This window comes from Symphalangus syndactylus, chromosome 10 (assembly GCF_028878055.3).
Source record: "Symphalangus syndactylus isolate Jambi chromosome 10, NHGRI_mSymSyn1-v2.1_pri, whole genome shotgun sequence".
Lineage (NCBI taxonomy): Eukaryota > Metazoa > Chordata > Mammalia > Primates > Hylobatidae > Symphalangus > Symphalangus syndactylus.
In genome coordinates this window covers 85,597,554-85,624,851 of record NC_072432.2, presented here as the reverse complement: position 1 = coordinate 85,624,851, position 27,298 = coordinate 85,597,554, and the positions used below count along the sequence as shown (strand labels likewise).

Below are 27,298 nucleotides of genomic sequence, written 5' to 3'. Positions count from 1 at the left end.
TGATGTCTCTGTTCTTTATTTTTATACTTCTCTATTTGATGAATGTTTAATGATAAACCTAAAGTTTAAGAACTTATTTGCTTTCTGTTTTGTAGTAATTGTGAGTCGTATATTTTTATAATGTTAAATGTATGTCCAAGACTTTCCAAGAATATTGATTAGAAATCTGATATACACAAATATTAATTCTAAAAGGAGCAAAAATTTTAAAAGCTGATAACAATTTAAATCAGTTGCAGATCTCACTTTTTCAAGAAGTGAAAAAAACCAAAGCATTGTTATATTAAATTTTTTTAACAGCTATGAAAGCACAGAACAAAATTGGTCATTTAACATGTGTATTATATATTTATATTCTTAGCTCTAGTGCTATTTTGAGAACAAGCATTATTTTCCTCTCAAATCAACAAATATTTATTCCTCACTAATGTTATAAAAGATGCTAATGTGAGGATTTTGGATTTGGACTGCAGATCACATCTTTTTTACAGTTTGAATCCATTCAGAATTAATGGTCCAGTTGTCAAGAAAACATTTCTATTTCAATTTCAGCGATGAAGAACGATACAGATACAGGGAATATGCAGAAAGAGGTTATGAGCGTCACAGAGCAAGTCGAGAGAAAGAAGAACGACATAGAGAAAGACGACACAGGGAGAAAGAGGAAACCAGACATAAGTCTTCTCGAAGGTTTGCTCTTTAATAAAATAGTGAACCAATAGTATGTGAGAGATTTTGACTTACTACATTATCTCATTGGAAGAGGGGAAATTTTGGCCGATGAACCAGTCTTTAGTAAACAAAGCAGTGCTTGGTTTCATTAAAGAAAAATTCAGGGCCTTGTCTCAAATTTTTTTAAAAAGGCATTAAACAAAATATCTATTGTTTGCCAAAAATCAACCCTATACAGTATTTCTGGTTTTGAGTTAATGCCTGTTTCTAATTTGTTACTGTATATTATAATATGCATTTCAGAAGCTGTATAGCCACTGGGAATCTGAGATAATATCAGTGAAGATGGCCGTATAAAATAAATACAATCCCTGCATAAAAGTCACATAAAACTGATTATTCCCCACACTATATTTATGAGAAAATGCATTAGATTATTTTAAACCCAGTGTTATATTGAGAATTTCCTTAGAGTGATTGGATTTTTGTCACTGATTGTGTATTTAAACAGAACACACCTTTTTTTTTTTTTTTTTTTTTTTTTTTTTCCAGTAATAGTAGACGTCGCCATGAAAGTGAAGAAGGAGATAGTCACAGGAGACACAAACACAAAAAATCTAAAAGAAGCAAAGAAGGAAAAGAAGCGGGCAGTGAGCCTGCCCCTGAACAGGAGAGCACCGAAGCTACACCTGCAGAATAGGCATGGTTTTGACCTTTTGTGTATATTAGTACCAGAAGTAGATACTATAAATCTTGTTATTTTTCTGGATAATGTTTAAGAAATTTACCTTAAATCTTGTTCTGTTTGTTAGTATGAAAAGTTAACTTTTTTTCCAAAATAAAAGAGTGAATTTTTCATGTTAAGTTAAAAATCTTTGTCTTGTAATATTTCAAAAATAAAAAGATAGCAATGACTTTATATCCAAGAAAGGAATGTGAATGAGTCACTTAACAGGGAATCTAAAGAGCTGTGTTAGCTGTGTACATACACAAATTATCTGAGAAAAGGTCAAGGTTCCACTTGGGCCAGTTTTTTTGTTAATCAAACACCAGTCTCATAAGAGGCTGCACCACAAAAGGCAACAAAGGGCCCCTCTAAGGCTTGAGATTAAAACTAGTCTTTATCATTAATGCTGTGACACTCTTGCTTAGTATATTAAGAGACTCACACATTTTTGATACCAACTTTTTGATAGCTTTTCAATATTCTAAATTGGGGTTCCTGGTGAAACCAAATGGGGTACACTTTCATATCCAAATTAATAAAACCTATAAGGCATTTGGGTGGCTTCTATGAAATAAATTACCCTTAGTGTAGTTTCTAGGAGGCACGTGTACAAACACTCTTCATTGTGGCACAAATTTAAATCGCCTCATGACCATGTCTATGAGCCAAGGTCAAGCTGGTTTGGCCTTCTTGATGCATTTGCCAAGGCCCACTGGTGGAGCAGCACGAGTTTTTATACAGTTACTAACAATTGTGGTAAAAAAGAGCTTTAGCCATTTCTTACTAAAACAAAACAAGTTTATAATTCTCTGAGCATTTTTAGGGATAAGCATCTAGGAGGTATTCATCGGTGATGGTAACAAATAACATGGTATTTGAAAGAATAAATTACTAGGATCTTTTAAATGGTGATAATACAAATAAACTTAATTAGTATCACATACTAAAAGACAACTATAATTTCTGAAAAATATTTATTGTTTGATGAAAGCAACGTTTCTCAGCAATGCATTTTAAAAAATCTTTTAGCTGTAAATTAAAAATGGCCATAATGTACCCTTGGCAGACTTCAGCATATACCAAATTTTAAATTTAAATCAACCTGAATTCAGTGGGGTATACAAATCATTTTAGCTGTTTTAGGGCTTTTTATTGAATAGAAAAAATATAAACAATGTTGTAGAGTAATGAGAAATCCTCCACACTGAAAAAAAACTAGTGGCTTTAATTTTTTTGGACTCATATTTTCTGAGGTGTAACTGGCTTTCATTAGATCATACTTTTCCTGACATTTTTACAGTGTATTCTTTAAATATAAAAACTGACAAGATAAATACAGTGTTTCATCTTCTTAGCCTATTTATGATTTTTCTGTTTTTCTCTGACCCATCATTGATTCTATAAAAAAGTGCCAGGCCAAGAAACAATAGTTAGAGTAATTCTTCCTTTAAGTTCTTTCAGCAGTCTTGCCAAGCAAGCATGTATCATCCCTGATGTACTTCTACCATTGACAGCAAGAAGAATATCACCACATCTAAAAAAAACAAAACAAGATATGATTAGTATTTTAATTCATTGCTGAAGTTAATGCAAGTTTATCTTAGTGGTCCTAGTTTTTGCTACATCTGACCATTTTAATTATGTTAACTTCTAATTGAGATATTTCTTGCCTCTTATTTACATTCTCCAAAGTCACTATACATTCAGCTTGTGTTAGAAGGAATGCTAAAAGTATGGGGAGTTGTAGTATGGGACCAAGAATATGTGTAATTATTTTGGATTTCTCAGAAGTTGAATGCTATGTAAATACTTTTAGTCCCCACAAAGTATAATAAACACATGCCTTATCTCAAATGGGGCCAAGCTTTGGCATTTATGAAACAACATTTAATATAAGTCTTTCTGGTTAGTCATTATTATTACCTAATTCTTCCATCATTGTATGCTGGTGTTCCTTCAACAATGGATTTGATGAAAAAAGGTTTGTTTCCATTGTATTCTTCATAACCTCCTACAATGCAGAAGCCCAGACTTCCAGCTGTGTTTCTTCGTAATATAATATCTTTACAGTTATACAAGCACCTGAAATAGAATGTAATCAGTGTACATGCACATTTAAGTTTCACAGTTAAGGGAAAACTTACTGTGATTCATCCCCCATTCCTTTTGTTGGCATTTTTAATGGCTAAGTAGTACTGCATAGGTCCCACTCAAAATTGTATCGTACCTTGGTGACCTTTGTGCTGTTAGCTGGATTTTTGTAATTGAACCTGTTTTCCATAATTTTGAATATCCTTAAAAAACATGGCACATGGATACATATGTAACAAACCTGCACATTGTGCACATGTACCCCAAAACCTAAAGTATAATAATAAAAAATAAAAAAACTGACACCCCTATTGTGTTCTGTTACACATCTACTGGGAACGATAATCATATTTGTAACTTAAGACAATGCTTGAATTTGTATTAGCAAAAAGTTGGATAAACCTAAATCCTTATTGGTGAACAAACATGGATGTCATATTTTTATTTACTTGATATAATTTTAATGAAGGCAAAAATCCTTTGAATAATCTCAATGAAAGCAATTTAAACCTAATCCTAGTAAATGAATTCGTATACTTTTTTTGACCTTGGAAAACTTTACACCAGTTCTACGTTTGATAAGTCATAGAGAAGCATGCATGCATAAAGTGAATGGAAACAGATACATTTAAAGATTATAAGAACAATTCAAATAGGAGGAAAATCAAACTGCAGGAAACTGGATAGGAAGTTATAAAGGAATGGGAGAAGGAAAGGCCCAGCTCTTCTGTAAATTAGAATCCTCAACTAAAATAGCAAATGAGATTGAAGAAGTTTTTATTCAGTGGCCCCCAATGGATCAGTGTTCATATAGGTACGGGCCAAGTGTTAACTATGTTACAATTGCCATAGAAGTGTGTGTCAGGAGCTGAATTTTACTCCAGGATGACGTTCACCACATTTGTAGCTGTAGTCTGGGAATTGGTTTGAAAGGAAATTGGCATTTTCATGTTGCCAAAAATCAAGATATGGCTATTTTGTTTATATACCGTACCTTAAAATATTAACTGCTTTTTAGAAACCAATAAAAAGTCTTGTGAAATGTTAAGTGATAAAGTTGATCATTACATTTGTTATCAACCTTGTTAGTCAATGTGACGTGACTTTTTTCATGATGATGTTTTCACTTGAAATAAAATGAGCTTTAGGGTTTGTTTGGCAAATACCTTTAAAATGTAATGCTGAAATTCAACTCTAACCAGTTCTGAATCTATTGTCATACATATACATCATCTATAACAATTTCTTTTACTGAAATGATTGCTTAAAAGTATGAATTTCATTAAATTTCCTATTTTGTAAAATATTTATCTGCTGCATTTCACAGTAAACCTTGATGTCAGTGGTAAATTCCTTCTTTGGGAGCTGTGGTGTGTCAGATACACATTTTACGTAACGGTTGACTGACTCCTCATGTACAAAGCAGGTAACTAGCTATTCTGTAAATACCAAAGCATTACATTCCCACCTGGGAGGATATGTGCCCAATTTTTTGGAGAAAGGTAAGAATTAGATGATTGTTATCCAAGGTCATCATCAAATATCAGTTTTAATTGCCCAGTTTGATTCTTTAAAATATGTAAATGAGTATACTTTTACTGAATATTTTATTTCATATGGAGAAGCTGTAAACATAACCAAAAACATTATGTGTTCTAGTTCAAAGCTTTGAACCCAGTAAATCATAGTGTGTCCATTTTCTAACCTTTTGATACTGGAGAGAACATAAGTGCTTTGATCATCTTTCTGCAGATGTTTAAACAAAACACAAAATCCCCTGCCCTCCTGAAGCATCCATTCAAGTTGATGTCAGTGTTACTAGTTTTATTTCATTAAAAAGTAAATGCCTTCTTTTAGTGGTGTTGAGTATTTAACTTTATTGCTGCAGCAAGAACTCCATATGTTAACCCATTTCAAAGTCAGACCTTGGTTAGTTGGGTGTGACTTTGTGGGCATTTTTTTCTTAAGTTGGGTTATTTCACTCCCCACTGGGAAATGTGGCAGCTGTTTTTGATCAGTGACCTCAGATACTAGGTGGCTTTAAACTTTGAATGTAAATGTTGGCTTTTTTCCTATTCTGCACTCATTCTCTAAATTTAGGCCTATTGAAGAAGATTTGGCATAGTATAAGGAATAGCAAGGAGTTTGGTAGTTTTTCCCAATGAGAAAATTATGGTTACCTCAAGAACAAATTTAATGAAATGAGTTAATGAGTATGGTGGCTCATTTGATTTCCACTGAAATGAGTTAGTAAGTATGGTGAAGTCTTGAGCTGCTCAAGAAGCTAAGCTTTTTTCTAAATTTTTGTATATCCCCTTATATTACTAATTTAGTCAATACAATGAGAACACTGACTTTGAACTGTCTGCAGACCACAAAGAACACTAAGGCAGAGCCTCTTTCCCAAGAAAAACACTGTTTAGAAAATAAACCAAGTGCATCAGCCAAAGCCAGTTGTGAGATCTTATTTCTTCCTGATTTAAATTATTTTAAATTTTTCATTGCTAAATGGTGTTAGAATAGCAGAGATTGGAAAGACAGTCGATGTAGGATGTTTTGAGCTCTGTGAGAGCAGAAAATTGGAAATTGAATCTATAGAAACAGTCCTTTCACAAAATGTGGCTTTATTATTTTGCTAGCCCTGTGTTGAGGAAGGTTTAACTTCTTGGCCCCAATTTATATGAACTATGACCATTAACTTAATAGATTCCAGTGAGTAATGTAGAGCCTCCTACTTTGATTAACCTAGCATTTATTCCCTCTTCTGCATCAGGTGCCTCTCAGTCTGTGGTGAAGGGACCACCTTTTTTTTTTCCTAGTTTATTGTAGACTAATACTTCATCGTTAAATAAAAAATGAATTTCTAGAAAAATGAAATCTTTAGCTCCAATTCTTATTGTACCTAACAAATATAAAATGTTTTAATATAACCAACATGAAAAAACTATAAAAACTATGCATTGTTCATTTAAGATGTTTATGGGAGATTAATATGGACAATCACTGTTATAAACTCATAATTGTGTTCAATTTTTTTAAAGTTATGAGAGAAATGCCGAGTCCCCATATTAAATGTCTATATGCATACTTTGAACAAACAAACAGGTATAGCAATGTTTAATATAAGTGAGATTGCTTACTACAATAAGTTGACACTGCTACTTGCAGAGGATAAGGGATAGCTAAACCATTTTCTACTACACTATTAGCAGAAAAGACAATCTCACAGATATGTTCAGGAGAACAGAAGATTTTAAAGCAATTTTAGTAAGCTCAGGCAAGTGATAATTTAACTTCAAAATTTGTCTTCATTCCTCAATGATAGCCAATTACAACAATTTATACTATAGAGTCAAATTATCTCTCAATGACATGAATTCTGAATTCATGAATTTCTCCTATGTTGGTTTTTTCTGAAAATCAGAACATTCTATAAAATCTGTAAGATGTTTGATGATACAACTTTTTGCAGCTGTGCAATATCAAATTTATCACCTACTTGATTGATAATTGTTATCAAGTTACATCATAACAATTTATGGAAGCTGTTCTTCCAAGTGTCTTTCATTTTGCCCTTTGATGTTATTGGCCATTGAAAAACATCTTGCCTTTTTTTCCTTGCAGGAAATATTAAGCTCGTAAAAATATTGAAGATAATATGGCAAATAAGTTTGGCTACCCAGTTTACATCTTTCTTTAAAAAGTTGGGACCAAACTGGCTTCCTATCTTGCAGAAAAAATAAGGGTTTGATCTATGGTTCAAACATTTTTGACAGAACTTCTCTTGTTACTCAGCATGAATAGTTCGTTATGATTAGCTTCCTTATTATCACATAATAAAGAGAATAAACTAGTAAACTAGTATCTAATGCACTAGCCTTTATGTAGTCACAATTTTTACCATATCACTAAACACATTATTTAGTTTGGCTGACATCACGGCAAAATTTTCTGAAGGAGGCACTGTATTAAGTTACATTCTTCTCCAGCAGCTTCTTTAATCTGGGGAGCCAGTACTCCAGCAAGTTTTACAATCAATGCAACTGCACCAGCATAACATTCTCCTACCTAAAACTTAAACTTCCAATTCACCAACAATGTAAACTTCCTTAGTTTTGTATGGTTCAGAGCTAGTTGTGTTTATTGCCAAAGAACTTTTTAAAAATTCTGATACGTGTTTAAATTGTACATACCCTAAAAAGATTTGCCTGTGTATTAAAGTTAAAATGAAAAATATGTTGCTGGCTTTTTTTGAAGTTGGTTTTCATATCATTAATTATGAAACAGAGTACCCTTTTTACCACAGATTCACCCAATGTTTCTAAGCAAATTTTAGTTTTCACAAATACCTTGGCAATGTGTATATACATTTTTAATCTTACTAACTTAAAATGCTACTTTATTATAGGACGTCCACAAAGTATATAGTTTGTGTATGGTATATTGGCATCTACTTCTGGTGGCTTTTTAATTAAATACTCTTTCAAAAAATTATTTTGGCTTTTTGTTTGTAAGAGGCATTTATGATTCCATTGTTTTATTAGCCAACACCTCTCCACAAGTGGTTTTACTACTTCCACAATGACAGCTGCAAACCCAAGCTCCACAGAGGAGTAAAAGCAGCATAAACTTTTTGTTTTAAGAAAAAAAAATCACATATTATTTGGAATCACTTCTATTGTACTGTTTTCAGAAAAGGTATGTCTTGTGTTGACAAAAATCCAGTGAAGCTTAATTCACCATCTATAAATAGGCTACTTCTCTAATTTGGCCAATAATGTTGAACTACATACTTAAAGCAGCTTTGATTAAAATTTAAATGATCGTAAAAATACATTTAAAAAGAAACCTGAAGATGGCCAAATAGGAACAGCTCCAGTCTACAGCTCCCAGGGTGAGCGACACAGAAGACGGGTGATTTCTGCATTTCCAACTGAGGTACGAGGTTCATCTCACTGGGGAGTGCTGGACAGTGGGTGCAGGACAGTGGGTGCAGCACACCGAGTGTGAGCCGGAGCAGGGCGAGGCATCGCCTCACCTGGGAAATGCAAGCGGTCAGGGAATTGCCTTTCCTAGTCAAAGAAAGGGGTGACAGACGGCACCTGGAAAATCAGGTCACTCCTACCCTAATACTGCACTTTTCCAATGGGCTTAACAAATGGCACACCAGGAGATTATATCCTGCACCTGGCTCGGAGGGTCCTATGCCCATGGAGCCTCGCTCATTGCTAGCACAGCAGGCTGAGATCAAACTGCAAAGCCGCAGCGAGGCTGGGGGAGGGGCGCCCACCATTGCCCAGGCTTGAGTAGGTAAACAAAGAGGCCTGGAAGCTTGAAATGGGTGGAGCCCACAAAAGCTCAAGGAGGCCTGCCTGCCTCTGTAGACTCCACCTCTGCAGGCAGGGCACAGACAAACAAAAGGCAGCAATAACCTCTGCAGACTTAAATGTCCCTGACAGCTTTGAAGAGAGTAGTGGTTCTCCCAGCATGCAGCTTGAGATCTGAGAATGGGCAGACTGCCTACTCAAGTGGGTGCCTGACCCCTGAGTATCCTAACTGGGAGGCACCACACAGAAGGGGCGGATTGACACCTCACACGGCCCGGTACTCCTCTGAGACAAAACTTCAGAGGAACGATCAGGCAGCAGCATTTGTGGTTCAACAATATCCACTGTTCTGCAGCCACCGCTGCTGATACCCAGGCAAACAGGGTCTGGAGTGGACCTCCAGCAAACTCCAACAGACCTGCAGCTAAGGGTCCTGACTGTTAGCAGGAAAACTAACAAACAGAAAGGGCATCCACACCAAAAATCCATCTGTACATCACCATCGTCAAAGACCAAAGGTAGATAAAACCACAAAGATGGGGATAAAACAGAGCAGAAAAACTGGAAACTCTAAAAATCAAAGTGCCTCTCCTCCTCCAGAGGAACACAGCTCCTCACCAGCAATGGAACAAAGCTGGACAGGGAATGACTTTGATGAGTTGAGAGAAGAAGGCTTCAGAAGATCAAACTACTCCAAGCTAAAGGAGGAAGTTCAAACAAATGGCAAAGAAGTTAAAAACCTTGAAAAAAAATTAGATGAATGGCTAACTAGAATAACCAATGCAGATAAGTCCTTAAAGGACCTGATGGAGCTGAAAACTATGGCATTGAGAACTACGTGATGAATGCACAAGCCTCAGTAACCAATGCGATCAACTGGAAGAAAGGGTATCAGGGATGGAAGATCAAATGAATGAAATGAAGCAAAAAGAGAAGTTTAGAGAAAAAAGAATAAAAAGAAACTAACAAAGCCTCCAAGAAATATGAGACAATGTGAAAAGACCAAATCTACATCTGATTGGTGTACCTGAAAGTTACAGGGAGAATGGAACCAAGTTGGAAAACCCCCCACAGGATATTATCCAGGAGAACTTCCCCAATCTAGCAAGGCAGGCCAACATTCAGATTCAGGAAATACAGAGAATGCCACAAAGATACTCCTCGAGAAGAGCAACTCCAAGACACATAATTGTCAGATTCACCAAAGTTGAAGGAAAAAATGTTAAGGGTAGCCAGAGAGAAAGGACGGGTTACCCACAACGGGAAGCCCATCAGCGGATCTCTCGGCAGAAACTCTACAAGCCAGAAGAGAGTGGGGGCCAATATTCAACATTTTTAAAGCAAAGAATTTTCAACCCAGAATTTCATATCCAGCCAAACTAAGCTTCATAAGTGAAGGAGAAATAAAATACTTTACAGACAAGCAAATGCTGAGAGATTTTGTCACCACCAGGCCTGCCCTAAAAGAGCTCCTGAAGAAAGCACTAAACATGGAAAGGAACAACCGGTACCAGCCACTGCAAGAACAAGCCAAATTGTAAAGGCCATCAGGGCTAAGAAGAAAGTGCATCAACTAATGAGCAAAATAACCAGCTAACATCATAATGACAGGAACAAATTCACACATAACAATATTAACCTTGGCCAGGCGCGGTGGCTTATGCTTGTCATCCCAGCACTTTGGGAGGCTGAGGCGGGTGGATCACGAGGTCAGGAGATCGAGACCACGGTGAAACCCCGTCTCTACTAAAAATACAAAAAAATTAGCCGGGCGTGGTGGCGGGCGCCTGTAGTCCCAGCTACTCAGAGAGGCTGAGGCAGGAGAATGGTGTGAACCCGGGAGGCGGAGCTTGCAGTGAGCCGAGATTGCGCCACTGCACTCCAGCCTGGGCGACAGAGCGAGACTCTGTCTCAAAAAAAAAAAAAAAACAATATTAACCTTAAACGTAAGTGGGCTAAATGCTCCAATTAAAAGACACAGACTGGCAAATTGGATAAAGAGTCAAGACCCATCAGTGTGCTGTATTCAGGAAACCCATCTCACATGCAGAGACACACATAGGCTCAAAATGAAGGGATGGGGGAAGATCTACCAAGCAAATGGAAAACAAAAAAAGACAGGGGTTGCAATTCTAGTCTCTGATAAAACAGACTTTAAACCAACAAAGATCAAAAGAGACAAAGAAGGCCATTACATAATAGTAAATGGATCAATTCAACAAGAAGAACTAACAATCCTAAATATATATGCACCCAATACAGGAGCATCCAGATTCATAAAGCAAGTCCTTAGTGACCTACAAAGAGACTTAGACTCCCACACAATAATAATGGGAGACTTCAACACCCCACTGTCAAAATTAGACAGATCAACGAGACAGAAAGTTAACAAGGATATCCAGGAATTGCACTCAGCTCTGTACCAAGCAGACCTAATAGACATCTACAGAACTCTCCACTCCAAATCAACAGAATATACGTTCTTTTCAGCACCACACCACACCTGTTCCAAAATTGACCACATAGTTGGAAGTAAAGCACTCCTAAGCAAATGTAAAAGAACAGAATTTATAACTCTCAGACCACAGTGCAATCAAACTAGAACTCAGGATTAAGAAACTCACTCAAAACTGCTCAACTACATGGAAACTGAACAACCTGCTCCTGAATGACTACTGGGTACATAACAAAATGAAGGCACAAATAAAGATGTTCTTTGAAACCAATGAGAACAAAGACACAACATACCAGAATCACTGGGACACATTCAAAGCAGTGTGTAGGGGGAAATTTATAGCACTGAATGCCCACAAGAGAAAGCAGGAAAGATCTAAAATTGACAATCTAACATCACAATTAAAAGAACTAGAGAAGCAAGAGCAAACACATTCAAAAGCTAGCAGAAGGCAAGAAGTAACTAAGATCAGAGCAGAACTAAAGGAAATACAGACACAAAAAACCCTTCAAAAAATCAATGAATCCAGGAGTTGGTTTGTTGAAAAGATCAACAAAATTGATAGACTGCTAGAAAGACTAATAAAGAAGAAAAGAAAGAAGAATCAAATAGACGCAATGAAAAATGACAAAGGGGATGTCACCACTGATCCCACAGAAATACAAACTACCATAACAGAATACTATAAACACCTCTACGCAAATAAACTAGAAAATCTAGAAGAAATGGATAAATTCCTCGACACATACACCCTCCCAAGACTAAACCAGGAAGAAGTTGAATCTCTGAATAGATCAATAACAGGCTCTGAAATTGAGGCAATAATTAATAGCTCACCAACCAAAAAAGCCCAGGACCAGATGGATTCTACCAGAGGTACAAGGAGGAGCTGGTACCATTCCTTCTGAAACTATTCCAATCAATAGAAAAAGAGGGAATCCTCCCTAACTCATTTTATGAGGCCAGCATCATCCTGATACCAAAGCCTGGCAGAGACACAACAAAAAAAGAGAATTTCACACCAATATCCTTGATGAATATTGATGTAAAAATCCTCAATAAAATACTGGCAAACTGAATCCAGCAGCACATCAAAAAGCTTATCTACCATGATCAAGTGGGCTTCATCCCTGGGATGCAAGGCTGGTTCAACATAGGCAAATCAATAAATGTAATCCAGCATGTAAACAGAACCAAAGACAAAAACCACATGATGGTCTCAATAGATGCAGAAAAGGCCTTTGACAAAATTCAACAACACTTCATGCTAAAAACTTTCAATAAATTAGGTATTGATGGGACGTATCTCAAAATAATAAGAGCTATCTATGACAAACCCACAGCCACTATCATACTGAATGGACAAAAACTGGAAGCATTCCCTTTTAAAACTGGCACAAAACAGGGATGGCCTCTCTCACCACTCCTATTCAACATAGTGTTGGAAGTTCTAGCCAGGGCAATCAGACAGGAGAAGGAAATAAAAGGCATTTGATTAGGAAAAGAGGAAGTCAAATTGTCCCTGTTTGCAGATAACATGATTGTATGTCTAGAAAACCCCATCATCTCAGCCCAAAATCTCCTTAAGCTGATAAGCAACTTCAGAAAACTCTCAGGATACAAAATCAATGTGCAAAAATCACAAATATTCTAATATACCAATAACAGACAGAGAGCCAAATCATGAGTGAACTCCCATTCACAATTGCTTCAAAGAGAATAAAATACCTAGGAATCCAACTTACAAGGGATATGAAGGACCTCTTCAAGGAGAACTACAAACCACTGCTCAATGAAATAAAAGAGGATACAAACAAATGGAAGAACATTCCATGCTCATGGGTAGGAAGAATCAATTATCATGAAAATGGCCATACTGCCCAAGGTAATTTATAGATTCAATGCCATCCCCATCAAGCTACCAATGACTTTCTTCACAGAATTGGAAAAAACTACTTTAAAGTTCATATGGAACCAAAAAAGAGCCTACATTGCTAAGTCAATCCTAAGCCAAAAGAACAAAGCTGGAGGCATCATGCTACCTGACTTCAAACTATACTACAAGGCTACAGTAACCAAAACAACATGGTACAGGTACCAAAACAGAGATAGAGACCAATGGAACAGAACAGAGCCCTCAGAAATAATGCCGCATATCTACAACTATCTGATCTTTGACAAACCTGACAAAAACAAGCAATGGGGAAAGGATTCCCTATTGAATAAATGGTGCTGGGAAAACTGCCTAGCCATATGTAGAAAGCTGAAACTGGATCCTTTCCTTACACCTTATACAAAAATTAATTCAAGATGGATTAAAGACTTACATGTTATTCTAAAACCATAAAAACCCTAGAAGAAAACCTAGGCAATTCCATTCAGGACATAGGCATGGGCAAGGACTTCATGTCTAAACCACCAAAAGCAATGGCAACAAAAGCCATAATTGACAAATGGGATCTATTAAACTAAAGAGCTTCTGCACAGCAAAAGAAACTACCATCAGAGTGAACAGGCAACCTACAAAATGGGAGAAAATTTTTGCAACCTACTCATCTGACAAAGGGCTAATATCTACAATGAACTCAAACAAATTTACAAGAAAAAAAAACCCCATCAAAAAGTGGGCAAAGGATATGAACAGACACTTCTCAAAAGAAGATATTTATGCAGCCAAAAAACACATGAAAAAATGCTCATCATCAGCGGCCATCAGAGAAATGCAAATCAAAACCACAATGAGATACCATCTCACACCAGTTAGAATGGCCATCATTAAAAAGTCAGGAAACAACAGATGCTGGAGAAGATGTGGAGAAATAGGAACACTTTTACACTGTTAGTGGGACTGTAAACTAGTTCAACCATTGTGGAAGTCAGTGTGGCGATTCCTCAGGGATCTAGAACCAGAAATACCATTTGACCCAGCCATCCCATTACTGGGTATATACCCGAAGGACTATAAATCATGATGCTATAAAGACACATGCACACGTATGTTTATTGGGGCACTATTCACAATAGCAAAGACTTGGAACCAACCCAAATGTCCAACAATGATAGACTGGATTAAGAAAATGTGGCACATATACACCATGGAATACCATGCAGCCATAAAAAATGAGTTCATGTCCTTTGTAGGGACATGGATGAAGCTGGAAACCATTATTCTCAGCAAAGTATCACAAGGACAAAAAACCAAACACTGCATGTTCTCACTCATAGGTAGGAATTGAACAATGAGAACACATGGACACAGGAAGGGAACATCACACACCGGGGCCTGTTGTGGGATGAGGGGAGGGGGGAGGGATAGCATTAGGAGATATACCTAATGCTAAATGACAAGTTAATGGGTGCAGCACACCAACATGGCACATGTATACATATGTAACAAACCTGCACGTTGTGCACATGTACCCTAAAATTTAAAAGTATATATATTAAAAAAAAGAAAAAAACCTGACAGTCTCTCAGATTTCTATACATACTTTGGTGGCAGCTAAGGAACCTTAAAATATAGATTTTAATGTGGGGTCCTACTGTGCATGACTGGGATGCAGATTGTACAACATAATCTTGCAAGTTCAACAACATCCCTTTCAACAAGAGTTTACTGATCATGTTTGAATGATGTAGCAACGTCAAATTGCTATAAAAGTTTCTAAACAATTTCAATTTCTGTCCTTATTGCAAACCAATGATACAGTTTGTGGATTAGCACTAGTCTACTGCCCATTGTTTTGGATAATTTTTAAAGATGTAAAATATACAAAAGCAGTATTACAGATTTATTTCTTTAAAAGTTATTAAGGAAGAAAAGATGCTGCCTAAACAGGAGTATAGAATTAAAAATTCTTGGCGGGGCAAGCATTCCCAGCACTTTGGGAGGCTGAGGCAGGCAGACCAGTTCAGCCTAGGAGTTCCAGACTAGCCTGACCAACATGGCGAAACCCCATCTCTACCAAAAACACAAAAACTAGCCGGGTGTGGTAGCGGGCACCTGAAATCCCAGCTACATTGGCAGCTGAGACTGGAGGATGGCTTGAGCCTGGGAGGTTGAGGCTGCAGTGAGCCAAGACTGTGCCACTGCACTTCAGCCTGGGTGACAGAGTGAGACCCTGCCTCAAAAAAGAAGGAAAGGGAAAGAGAAAGGGAAAGAAGGGAAGGGAGAAAGAAAGGAAAGGAAAGGAAAGGAAAGGAAAGGAAAGGAAAGGAAAGGAAAGGAAAGGAAAGGAAAGGAAAGGAAAGGAAAGGAAAGGAAAGAGGAAAAGAAAGGAAAGGGAAACAAAGAAAAGAGAAGAGAAGAAAAGAAAAAAGAAAAATTAAAAGTTCTCTCGGGTAAATTTGAGCATTTTTCTCATCCGTATGGTCCTTATCTGTATCATTACCATGAGTTACTACCCCCAAAGTCTGCTTTTCAAGCACTCCACTCTGATCCTCACCTCTCATGGACTCAGTGCCCCATTCCAACAGATTTTTGACTCCATCTGGACTGGATGCCTACTTTTCCTAGATGGTTGGGAAAGACCTCTAAAGAGGTAACATGTAGTCCATGACCTGAATAACAAGAGGTAGCCAGAAAATGTGAAGCACAGTAGAGTATTTCAAGCAGAGAGAGCCTGGACTTTTAAAATTTAATAGAAAACAGGATATTAACTACAAGGGACTCATCACAAGAAGCAGCACTACAGGAGGATGAAAGGGCCAGGTGTCCCACTGAACCTAAGTCATGACAGAAAAGCAGTGAGTGATGAAACCAGGATGAGATGTCCTGGGATCCACTCCCAAGCTTGGCTATACTGTCCCTCCTATGCTACAGTGTTTGAAACATGCATGGAAAACATCTCCAGTTGTGTATTCTGTATTACTGAAAGTTACAGTTGACACTTCCTTGGCAAGTTTTCCTATTGTATTAATTCTAAGTGACAACTGAGCCTTAATAGTTTTAAAAGATTGAGCCAGTCAGTGCCCAAGGACATGCTGGCCATTCTTCAGTAAGTCAATCAGAGGAAAGATCCAGAATTTATCATTTTATAAAACAGAACTAGAGACCATAATAAGGGCATGGAAAACATTCCAAACTGAACTCCAAAGTAACACAACCATGAAGTTCATTGCTGCTACAAGGTTGCAATGTCCAGCTTCACCTGGCAATACTGTGAGGCCCGTGTCAGCTTCCTCCCCCAGATGCTTCTGTCTCTACCCAGCCGGGTTCCTCTCTACTCTGATCTCTCAGTCCTCTCCCCCCACCACAGGTTCTGGACACACAAGTCCTTTTTGCTATTCCTGGACCATGCCACGTTTGCTTCCACCTGTGGGCTTTTGTTTAACTGCTCTGCCAGAATACTCCGCTGTGCTTCCACTGCCGGCTACTTCCTGTTATTCAGGTCATGAACTAAATGTCATCTCTTTAGATCTTTCCCAACCACCTAGACCACAGTGGACATCTAGTCCAGATGGAATAAAAAGTCTTGCAAAGGAGATTCTGGGGTAGTAACTATGGGTAATGATACAGATAAGAACTGGGAGGACAGGAAAATCCCACAAAGAAACAGAGCAAGAGAAGGACTGTAACACGTCCACTGTATGAATCCATAAACAGGCCTGTAGTGATATTAATGAATGTGATTTTGTGGCAAGAGTGGGAAGGGGAGAGAAGTGAGATGTGGTAAGTTGAGTGAATAAAGGGAGAAGTGGATACAGTGACAATCACTTCAAGACATTCACTTGTTAGAAGAAAGAAAAAGCTGGAGGACTCAGAGGAGCTTATGATTCTTTAACAGAGCAGAAACTTGAACCTATTGAACTGGTGAGAAAACACAGCCAGCAGAGAAGGAAGCGCACAGAAAGGCAGGAAGCACAATCTTTGAGAAGGCGCGGGAGGGGAAACTTCAGAGCAGTGCAGTGGACAGGAGAAGGGAATCCTCCTTCACGGTCCCAGGAGGCAAACAGGAAAGGCTGGATGTAGATTTACGCAAAGCAAGAGGTATGAAGGCAGAAAGGTAACGAAGACGCCATTCATAGGAGCTAGATTTGTTTGTGAAGTAGGAAGTGCAGGTATTTGCTGAGGGGAAAGGGGTTGGTAGAACTGCTGGAGGTTTAAGTTGCTCAGAGTACGTGGGACACCGCTGCTGCAGAGAATGACAGAAGACAGCTGACAAGAGCAATGTCAGAGGATACGGGCGCAGCACTGTGGGCCCACCTGAAGGTGGTGACCACAAGTTTAAAGGGTATCTGTTGTTTGATTTTCCCCAGCAGTGTTCTGAGACTGAGTTGTAGGCTTGGAGAAAATGTACCTAATTGGACAATCCAGGGGGTTGTGATTTTGCCAGATAGTCCAGAAGGGCAATGGAGTAAGAAAGTGGAAAATAATGACTCCAAAAAAAAAGAAAAAGATGGTTGACGCGATTGCCTGGATCCCAACGGTGCTGGGATGGAGGTGAAGACAGAAGGAAGAGGTTGAGGGAAAAGGTAGAGGGGTCTATGAACTCGAAGGGTCTATGGACTAGATGGTAGAAGTCTGTATTCACAACATCTGACTTTATGATTTCAAAGGGGGAGTGGTTCTAGGAGACGACAAGTTTCGGTGGAGGCCATGGAAGAGGGTGACTGAAATACTGGCTCTTTTAAAAACAGCGCCCTTCTCTGCCTTCTTGGCCCCTGTGTCACCCTCTACACTAAGGACTTACCCTTTTTCTCTGAAAAGTTCCATCTGCATCCACTCCTTTACCGCTCAATACCTTCTTAAAACTTCTCCTGCTTAAGCCTCTGACTACCCCCTTAGGCCAAATCCAACGAATATTGTTCTGTTCTTTCATTGGTCATTTCTTCTCGGTTTCCTTCAAGGGCTCTCCTTTCCTCAGCCCTCTTCTCAATGAGCCCCAATATTTTACTGAGCCCCTACACTGTAGTACCCACATATTGATCCTGCCCAAATCTATCTTTAAAATAAAATATGTTTTAGCTGATATAGGGTCTCATTATGTTGCGCCGGCACTGGTCTCAAACTCCTGGGCTCAAGCGATTCTCCCACTTCAGCCTCCCAAAGTGCTGGGATTACAGGCATGAGCCGCAGCACCCAGCCCCAAATCGATCTTTAGCTTACACTTTTCTCCAAAGTGTGGTTTCCAAAGTGTGTGCCTTTCAGGGTGTCTGAAGGTAAAAAAACACTTTTGTAATAACACTAAGACATGATTGGCCTTTTTTATTCTTGTTTTCTTATGAACATACAGTGGCATTTTCCAGAGGCCACGTGATAGGTGATATAACAACAGATGGAATGCGGAAGCAAGTAAGAGCATCTAGTTATCTTCTCTTAAGCCAAACATTAAGAAGGTTTGCAAAAAATGTAAAATAATGCTATTCCTCTGAGATTTTTAAACATTTTCTCATAAAAGATTATTTAGGTTTATTTTAAATGACAACAAATTTCTCAGATTAATTTATGGTAGGGTACTTTTATTAGATATAACCTACATAAACAAAAGCTCTTTGGGGTTATCAGTGTCTTTTAAAAAGTGTGTAACAATCTTGAGACAAAAGACTTTGGGAATTGCTATCCCAGACATGTCTATTAAACTTGGACATCCCACTGGTATCTCAAACTCAACATGTCCAGAACAACAAATATATCTTCATTCTTCCTTAATATTGCAAAATAATTCCTAATTCCTCACTCACTCTTGGTATCTATGTTCTTTATCACACAACTTTGCAGTGCCCTTCTACTCTGATTCTGGCCTCAGCCATGAGCTCATCAGTGGGAGGCTTGCCATGGACAGCCAAACCCTAGACATGCAAGAATGACCAACCAAGATTAGCAGCCACCTAAATGCAGAGCAGAGTGCAAATGCATGAGTGAGCCAGCCAAGATCAGTCAACCCTAGCCTGGATCAACTGAACCCCACAGACTCGTGAGCAAAATATATTCTTATTGTCACATGCTATTGAGGTTTTGTGGTTGTTATGGAGCATAATTGTGAAAATAATTGGTATTCCTCTCTCCTATTTTGATTATATCCTCCAGCCAGATGAGGATATCATCATTTACTCCATTACTCCAACAACTTTTCTTTCTTTTTTTTTTTTTTCTTAGAGTCTCACTCTGTCACCCAGGCTAGACTGCAGTGGCATGATCTCGGCTCACTGCCTCTGTCTACTGGGCTCAAGCAATTCTCCTGCCTCAACCTCCTGAGTAGCTGTAACAACAGACATGCACCACTACTCCTGGCTAATTTTTTGTATTTTTAGTAGAGATGGGGATTCACCATGTTGGCCAGGCTGGTCTTGAACTCCTGAACTCAGGTGATCTGCCCACCGTGGCTTCCCAAAGTGCTGAGATTACAGGCGTGATCCACCACACCTGGCCTCCAACAATTTTTCTAAATTCCCAAAGCAACCCAGTGAATGACAAAAGTCTGCTTCATTCGGATTCCTCCTAAACTTGCTTTATGGTAGAGAGAAAACAAATTATATAGCTCACATTATTAAAGCCAAGTGTAGGATTAGCATCCTCTTGAGGGTGCTCACAAAACTTCCATTGCATCATGGTAAAACCATAGACTCTAAGACCAGAGAGCCTGGTTCAAATTCCAGCTCTGCCTATTAACTGGCCATGTAACCTTGGACAAGAGAACCACTCTGTGCTTTAGTTTTCTACCTTTAATGTGAGGATGCCACTAGAACCAAAATCACAGAGTTGATGTGAGTTTTAAATGAGTGAAAAATGCAAAGAACACATAAAGCTCTTATAAAAATGCCTGGCACATAGAAAGGGCTTTATAAATATTAGCCACAGCTGCCTCTTTTATTATTACTGCATAATGTGAATGCACCTGATAGCATCCCTGTCTTATAGTTAAAATATGAAAGTTCTTTGACTTTAAAAGGAGAAGACATGAGATCTGCTTTCTTGCTATTCAATATAAACAATCTTCATTAAGATGTTTTATGAGTTTCAGGAGAGTAAAAGGTTAAAATTCTTAGGCAAGAGGAGAAATGAGTTAATGTGTATTACTATCATACTAGTCCAGATGAGAGCATGTTTGGAAAGACTTCCAGATGTGGAATGTGGGCCCTGAGAGCCAACAAAGAACGAAGCAGAACCTTCAGTGTTTCCTGAATCACCTCCAACTGAATGGCAGCTGATAATTTGTATAGCTGCGAGACAATGTCTGGAGCTGTTACCCAGGGGTCACTCTTGGCACACGATGCACACAGTAATGCACATTTGCGTTGTCCTTCATAGCCTACTTTTACTGTCTCCTCGATTAGTTCAGAATAAGCACAGCTTACCAATGCTACCCTCTTCGTATATATTCTCTGTCGTACTGCACTTAAGGACATAATTACAATGGATTTCCTGTTTCTAGACCTGCTGACATGTTATATCATTTTTCTTCATTGGTAGAGCACCTTAGCTAATTGGCTAGATCATACATCAGGGCAAATAGTTTCCTCAAAATTTGTTAAGTGAAAGGGAAAAATGTTTGGCCAAGTAGATTTGTAACTTGGAGGGAAATTTCTATGGATTCAAAAATATTCATTTGCAACTTAACTGTATGAATGCAAGTAACATGATTTTGCTGACATATGACAAATTGCCTGAAATTCTTAGGGTGAATGAGATTCATGCTAAATTGCTAGAGACATTTAAGCCAGTGGTATTGCATCAGTCAGGGAGAAACTGGTGTCCTCGAGGCTCTGCGCAGTCGAGATTAGAGATGAGAGCAGATGCCCCCTCCCATGAAAACTGAAGGGGGCTCATACCTTGGGACTATCTGAAGCCTGTTCTAGGGGCATGACCTATTACTGACGACTTCTGAGAAATACCAGGAGGACACACTTCTAGTTTCAAAATGGCAGAGTGAAGCCTGTGTTTCCTCTTCTGCTTTAAAACATTACTATAAAAGCAAGTAGGAGACTTGGAAACAGAAATGCAGATTCCATCTTAAACAAAATAAAGAGTCACCATATATGAGGGAGAGGTGCCAAAGGCAGTCAAACAGGAAAAGATGGAAGAGAAGACACCCACAGCTGGAGAGGATAGACCAAGCCAGTAGAGCCTTGAGGTCTTAGTAAATGGCCACTTTGATGGGCAAAACACCCATTCTACATGGGAACACCAGACACAGGAAGGGTGGCTGCTAGCTGGCTCCCCTGGGACCCCAAGATTGACAGAAAAGAAAGGCATGGGTAAGCCAATGAGAACCTGAGATAATGCAGAGGTATGGGCTGCAGATGGCCAGTGTGTGAGAGTGGAGGAAGAGAGACTATGGATTGTGTCCAGCCAGGCTGGGCTTAGTTGGGGGCAAATAAACACACTCATTGTCTGGTGCCATAAGGAGAAATTTCTACTATCTGGAATATGGCACTGGTTCTTTCCCCATGTTATAAACCTCCAGCAGATAGCTTATCAGAAAAATTTACCTTACTCAAAGATTTAAAAAACAAAACAAAACCAAACCAAAAAAACAGCAGAGATGCACTGCAAGAGACAGGAGGGGAGAGGAAATAACAGGAAAAATAGGAATGGACAAAAACCACTCACCAGAAAAATTCTGCCATAGAAATGAAGTGCTGCTATAGAAAATAAAATTTATGAGGGTGGAGCCAAGATGGCCAAATAGGAACAGCTCCAGTCTACAGATCCCAGTGTGAGTGACGCAGAAGACGGGTGATTTATGCATTTCCAACTGAGGTACTGGGTTCATTTCACTGGGGAGTGTCAGAAAGTGGGTGCAGGACAGTGGGTGCAGCGCACCGAGCATAAGCCGAAGGAGTGTGAGGCATTGCCTCACCTGGGAAGTGCAAGGGGTCAGAGAATTCCCTTTCCTAGTCAAAGAAAGGGGTGACAGACGGCACCTGGAAAATCGGGTAATTCCCACCCTAATATTGCACTTTTCCAATGGTCTTAGCAAACGTCACAACAGGAGATTATATCCCACGCCTGGCTCGGAGGGTCCTACACCCATGGAGCCTTGCTCATTGCTAGCACAGCAGACTGAGAACAAACTGCAAGGTGGCAGCGAGGCTTGGGGAGGGCCGCCCGCATTGCCCAGGCTTGAGTAGGTAAACAAAGCGGCTGGGAAGCTCGAATTGGGTGGAGCCCACCACAGCTCAAGGAGGCCTGCCTGTGACTGTAGACTCCACCTCAGGGGCAGGGCACAGCCAAACAAAAGGCAGCAGAAACCTCTATAGACTTAAATGTCCCTGTCTGACAGCTTTGAAGAGAGTAGTGGTCCTCCCAGCACACAGCTGGAGATCTGAGAATGCACAGACTGCCTCCTCAAGTGGGTGCCTGACCCCCGAGTAGCCTAACTGGGAGGCACCACCCAGTAGGGGCAGACTGACACCTCACACTCTGAGACAAAACTTCCAGAGGAACGATCAGGCAGCAAAATTTGCTGCTCACCAATATCCACTGTTCTGCAGCCTCCACTGCTGATACCCAGGCAAACAGGGTCTGGAGTGGACCTCCAGCAAACTCCAACCAACCTGCAGCTGACGGTCCGGACTGTTAGAAGGAAAACTAACAAACAGAAAGGGCATCCACACCAAAAACCCATCTGTACATCACCATCATCAAAGACCAAAGGTAGATAAAACCACAAAGATGGGGAAAAAACAGGGCAGAAAAACTGGAAACTCTAAAAATCAGAGTGCCTCTCCTCCTCCACAGGAACACAGCTCCTCACCTGTAATGCAACAAAGCTGGATGGAGAATAACTTTGACGAGTTGAGAGAAGAAGGCTTCAGATGATCAAACTATTCGGAGCTAAAGGAGGAAGTTCGAACAAATGGCAAAGAAGTTAAAAACCTTGAAAAATAATTAGACGAATGGCTAACTAGAATAACCAATGCAGATAAGTCCTTAAAGGACCTGATGGAGCTGAAAACCACGGCACTAGAACTACATGACGAATGCACAAGCCTCAGTAGCTGATTCGATCAACTGGAAGAAAGGGTATCAGTGATGGAAGATCAAATGAATGAAATGAAGTGAGAAGAGAAGTTTAGAGAAAAAAGAATAAAGAAACGAACAAAGGCTCCAAGAAATATGGGAGTATGTGAAAAGACCAAATCTACGTCTGATTGGTGTACCTGAAAGTGACGGGAAGAATGGAACCAAATTGGAAAACACTCTGCAGGGAATTATCCAGGAGAACTTTCCCAATCCAGCAAAGCAGGCCAACATTCAAATTCAGGAAATACAGAGAACACCACAAAGATATTCCTCGAGAAGAGCAACTGCAAGACACATAATTGTCAGATTCACCAAAGATGAAATGAAGGAAAAAATGTTAAGGGCAGCTAAAGAGAAAGGTCAGGTTACCCACAAAGGGAAGCCCATCAGACTAACAGCGGATCTCTCCGCAGAAACTCTACAAGCCAGAAGAGAGTGGGGGCCAATATTCAACATTCTTAAAGAAAAGAATTTTCAACCCAGAATTTCATATCCAGCCAAACTAAGGTTCATAAGTGAAGAAGAAATAAAATACTTTACAGACAAGCAAATGCTGAGAGATTTTGTCACCACCAGGCCTGCCCTAAAAGAGCTCCTGAAGAAAGCACTAAACATGGAAAGGAACAACCGGTACCAGCCACTGCAAAAACATGCCAAATTGTAAAGACCATCAAGGCTAGGAAGAAAGTGAATCAACTAACGAGCAAAATAACCAGCTAACATCATAATGACAGGATCAAATTCACACATAACAATATTAATCTTAAATGTAAATGGGCTAAATGCTCTAATTAAAAGACACAGACTGGCAAACTGGATAAAGAGTCAAGACCTATCAGTGTGCTGTATTCAGGAAACCCATGTCACGTGCAGAGACACAAATAGGCTCAAAATAAAGGGATGGAGGAAGATCTGCCAAGCAAATGGAAAACAAAAAAAGACAGGGGTTGCAATCCTAGTCTCTGATAAAACAGACTTTAAACCAACAAAGATCAAAAGAGACAAAGAAGGCCATTACCTAATGGTAAAGGGATCAATTCAACAAGAAGAGCTAACTATCCTAAATATATATGCACCCAAAACAGGAGCATCCAGATTCATAAAGCAAGTCCTTAGTGACCTACAAAGAGACTTAGACTCCCACACAATAATAATGGGAGACTTTACCACCCCACTGTCAACATTAGACAGATCAAAGAGACGGAAAGAGACAAGGACATCCAGGAATTGAAGTCAGCTCTGTACCAAGCAGACCTAATAGACATCTACGGAACTGTCCACCCCAAATCAATAGAATATACATTCTTCTCAGCACCACACAGCAGTTATTCCAAAATTGACCACATAGTTGGAAGTAAAGCACTCCTCAGCAAATGTAAAGGAACAGAAATTACAACAAACTGTCTCTCAGACCACAGTGTAATCAAACTAGAACTCAGGATTAAGAAACTCATTCGAAACTGCTCAACTACATGGAAACTGAACAACCTGCTCCTAAATGACTACTGGGTACATAATGAAATGAAGGCAGAAATAAAGATGTTCTTTGAAACCAACGAGAACAAAGACACAACATACCAGAATCTCTGGGACACATTCAAAGCAATGTGTAGAGGCAAATTTATAGCACTAAATGCCCACAAGAGAAAGCAGGAAAGATCTAAAACTGCCACCGTAACATCACAATTAAAAGAACTAGAGAAGCAAGAGCAAACACATTCAAAAGCTAGGAGAAGGCAAGAAATAACTAAGATCAGAGCAGGACTGAAGGACATAGAGACACAAAAAACCCTTCAAAAAATCAATGAATCCAGGAGCCGGTTTTTTGAAAAGATCAACAAAATTGATAGACCACTAGCAAGACTAATAAAGAAGAAAAGAGAGAAAAATCAAATAGACACAATAAAAAATGACAAAGGGGATATCACCACTGATCCCACAGAAATACAAACTACCATCGCACAATACTATAAATGCCTCTATGCAAATAAACTAGAAAATCTAGAAGAAATGGACACATACACCCTCCCAAGATTAAACCAGGAAGAAGTTGAATCTCTGAATAGACGAATAACAGACTCTGAAATTGAGGCAATAATTAATAGCTTACCAACCAAAAAAAGCCCAGGACCAGATGGATTCACAGCCGAATTCTACCAGACTTACAAGGAGGAGCTGGTACCATTCCTTGTGAAACTACTGCAATCAATAGAAAAAGAGGGAATCCTCCCTAACTCATTTTATGAGGCTAGCATCATCCTGATACCAAAGCCTGGTGGAGACACAACAAAAAAAGAGAATTTTAGACCAATATCCCTGATGAACATCAATGCAAAAATCCTCAGTAAAATACTGGAAAACCGAATCCAGCAGCACATCAAAAAGCTTATCCACCATGATCAAGTGGGCTTCATCCCTGGGATGCAAGGCTGGTTCAACATAGGCAAATCAATAAATGTAATCCAGCATATAAACAGAACCAAAGACAAAAACCACATGATTATCTCAATAGATGCATAAAAGGCCTTTGACAAAATTCAACAACACTTCATGCTAAAAACTCTCAATAAATTAGGTATTGATGGGACGTATCTCAAAATCATAAGAGCTATCTATGACAAACCCACAGCCAATATCATACTGAATGGGCAAAAACTGGAAGCACTCCCTTTGAAAACTGGCACAAGACAGGGATGCCCTCTCTCACCACTCCTATTCAACATAGTGTTGGAAATTCTGGCCAGGGAAATCAGGCAGGAGAAGAAAATAAAGGATATTAAGTTAGGAAAAGAGGAAGTCAAATTGTCCCTGTTTGCAGATGATGTCATAATGTATCTAGAAAACCCCATCGTCTCAGCCCAAAATCTCCTTAAGTTGATAGGCAACTTCAGCAAAGTCTCAGGATACAAAATCATGAGTGAACTCCCATTCACAATTGCTTCAAAGAGAATAAAATACCTAGGAATCCAACTTACAAGGGATGTGAAGGACCTCTTCAAGGAGAACTACAAACCACTGCTCAATGAAATAAAAGAGGATACAAACAAATGGAAGAACATTCCATGCTCATGGGTAGGAAGAATCAATTATCATGAAAATGGCCATACTGCCTAAGGTAATTTATAGATTCAGTGACATCCCCATCAAGCTACCAATTACTTTCTTCACAGAATTGGAAAAAACTACTTTAAAGTTCATATGGAACCAAAAAAGAGCCTGCATTGCTAAGTCAACCCTAAGCCAAAAGAGCAAAGCCGGAGGCATCATGCTACCTGACTTCAAACTATACAAACTATACTACAAGGCTATGGTAACCAAAACAGCATGGTACTGGTACCAAAACAGACATAGAGACCAATGGAACAGAACAGAATGGAACAGCCCTCAGAAATAATGCTGCTTATCTACAACCATCTGATCTTTGACAAACCTGACAAAAACAAGCAACGGGGAAAGGATTCCCTATTTAATAAATGGTGCTGGGAAAACTGCCTAGCCATATGTAGAAAGCTGAAACTGGATCCCTTCCTTACACCTTATACAAAAATTAATTCAAGATGGATTAAAGACTTACATGTTAGACCTAAAACCATAAAAACCCTAGAAGAAAACCTAGGAAATACCATTCAGGACATAGGCATGGGCAAGGACTTCATGTCTAAAACATTAAAAGCAATGGCAACAAAAGCTAAAATTGACAAATGGGATCTAATTAAACTAAAGAGCTTCTGCACAGCAAAAGAAACTACCATCAGAGTGAACAGGCAACCTACAGAATGGGAGAAAATTTTTGCAACCTACTCATCTGACAAAGGGCTAATATCCAGAATCTACAATGAACTCAAACAAATTTACAAGAAAAAAAAAACACCATCAAAAAGTGGGCGAAGGATATGAACAGACACTTCTCAAAAGAAGACATTTATGTAGCCAAAAGACACATGAAAAAATGGTCATCATCACTGGCCATCAGAGAAATGCAAACCAAAACCACAATGAGATACCATCTCACACCAGTTAGAATGGCGATCATTAAAAAGTCAGGAAACAACAGGTGC

General features: G+C 39.1%; 2 protein-coding genes across 52 annotated transcripts in view; one reads left to right on the top strand and one right to left on the bottom strand.

Moving 5' to 3' along the window:
* FIP1L1 (factor interacting with PAPOLA and CPSF1) overlaps window positions 1-3,793 on the top strand; it is a 79,280-nt gene extending 75,487 nt beyond the window's left edge. For 26 of the 50 annotated variants that reach the window (XM_063611225.1, XM_055294720.2, XM_055294707.2 and 23 more), the window contains 2 exons: window positions 553-690; window positions 1,225-1,544. In XM_063611225.1, the coding sequence (XP_063467295.1) occupies window positions 553-690; window positions 1,225-1,372 (286 nt within the window). In that variant the 3' untranslated portion in view covers window positions 1,373-1,544. Of the gene's footprint in view, window positions 1-552; window positions 691-1,224 lie in introns of all 50 variants that reach the window. The other 24 variants (XM_063611232.1, XM_063611230.1, XM_063611233.1 and 21 more) reach the window with 2 other exon arrangements.
* LNX1 (ligand of numb-protein X 1) overlaps window positions 2,355-27,298 on the bottom strand; it is a 147,430-nt gene continuing 122,486 nt past the window's right edge. For both annotated transcript variants that reach the window (XM_055294676.2, XM_055294677.2), the window contains 2 exons: window positions 3,323-3,481; window positions 2,355-2,933 (listed from right to left, as the gene is read on the bottom strand). In XM_055294676.2, coding sequence (XP_055150651.2) covers window positions 2,798-2,933; window positions 3,323-3,481 — 295 coding nt within the window. In that variant the 3' untranslated portion in view covers window positions 2,355-2,797. The remainder of the gene's footprint in view (window positions 2,934-3,322; window positions 3,482-27,298) is intronic.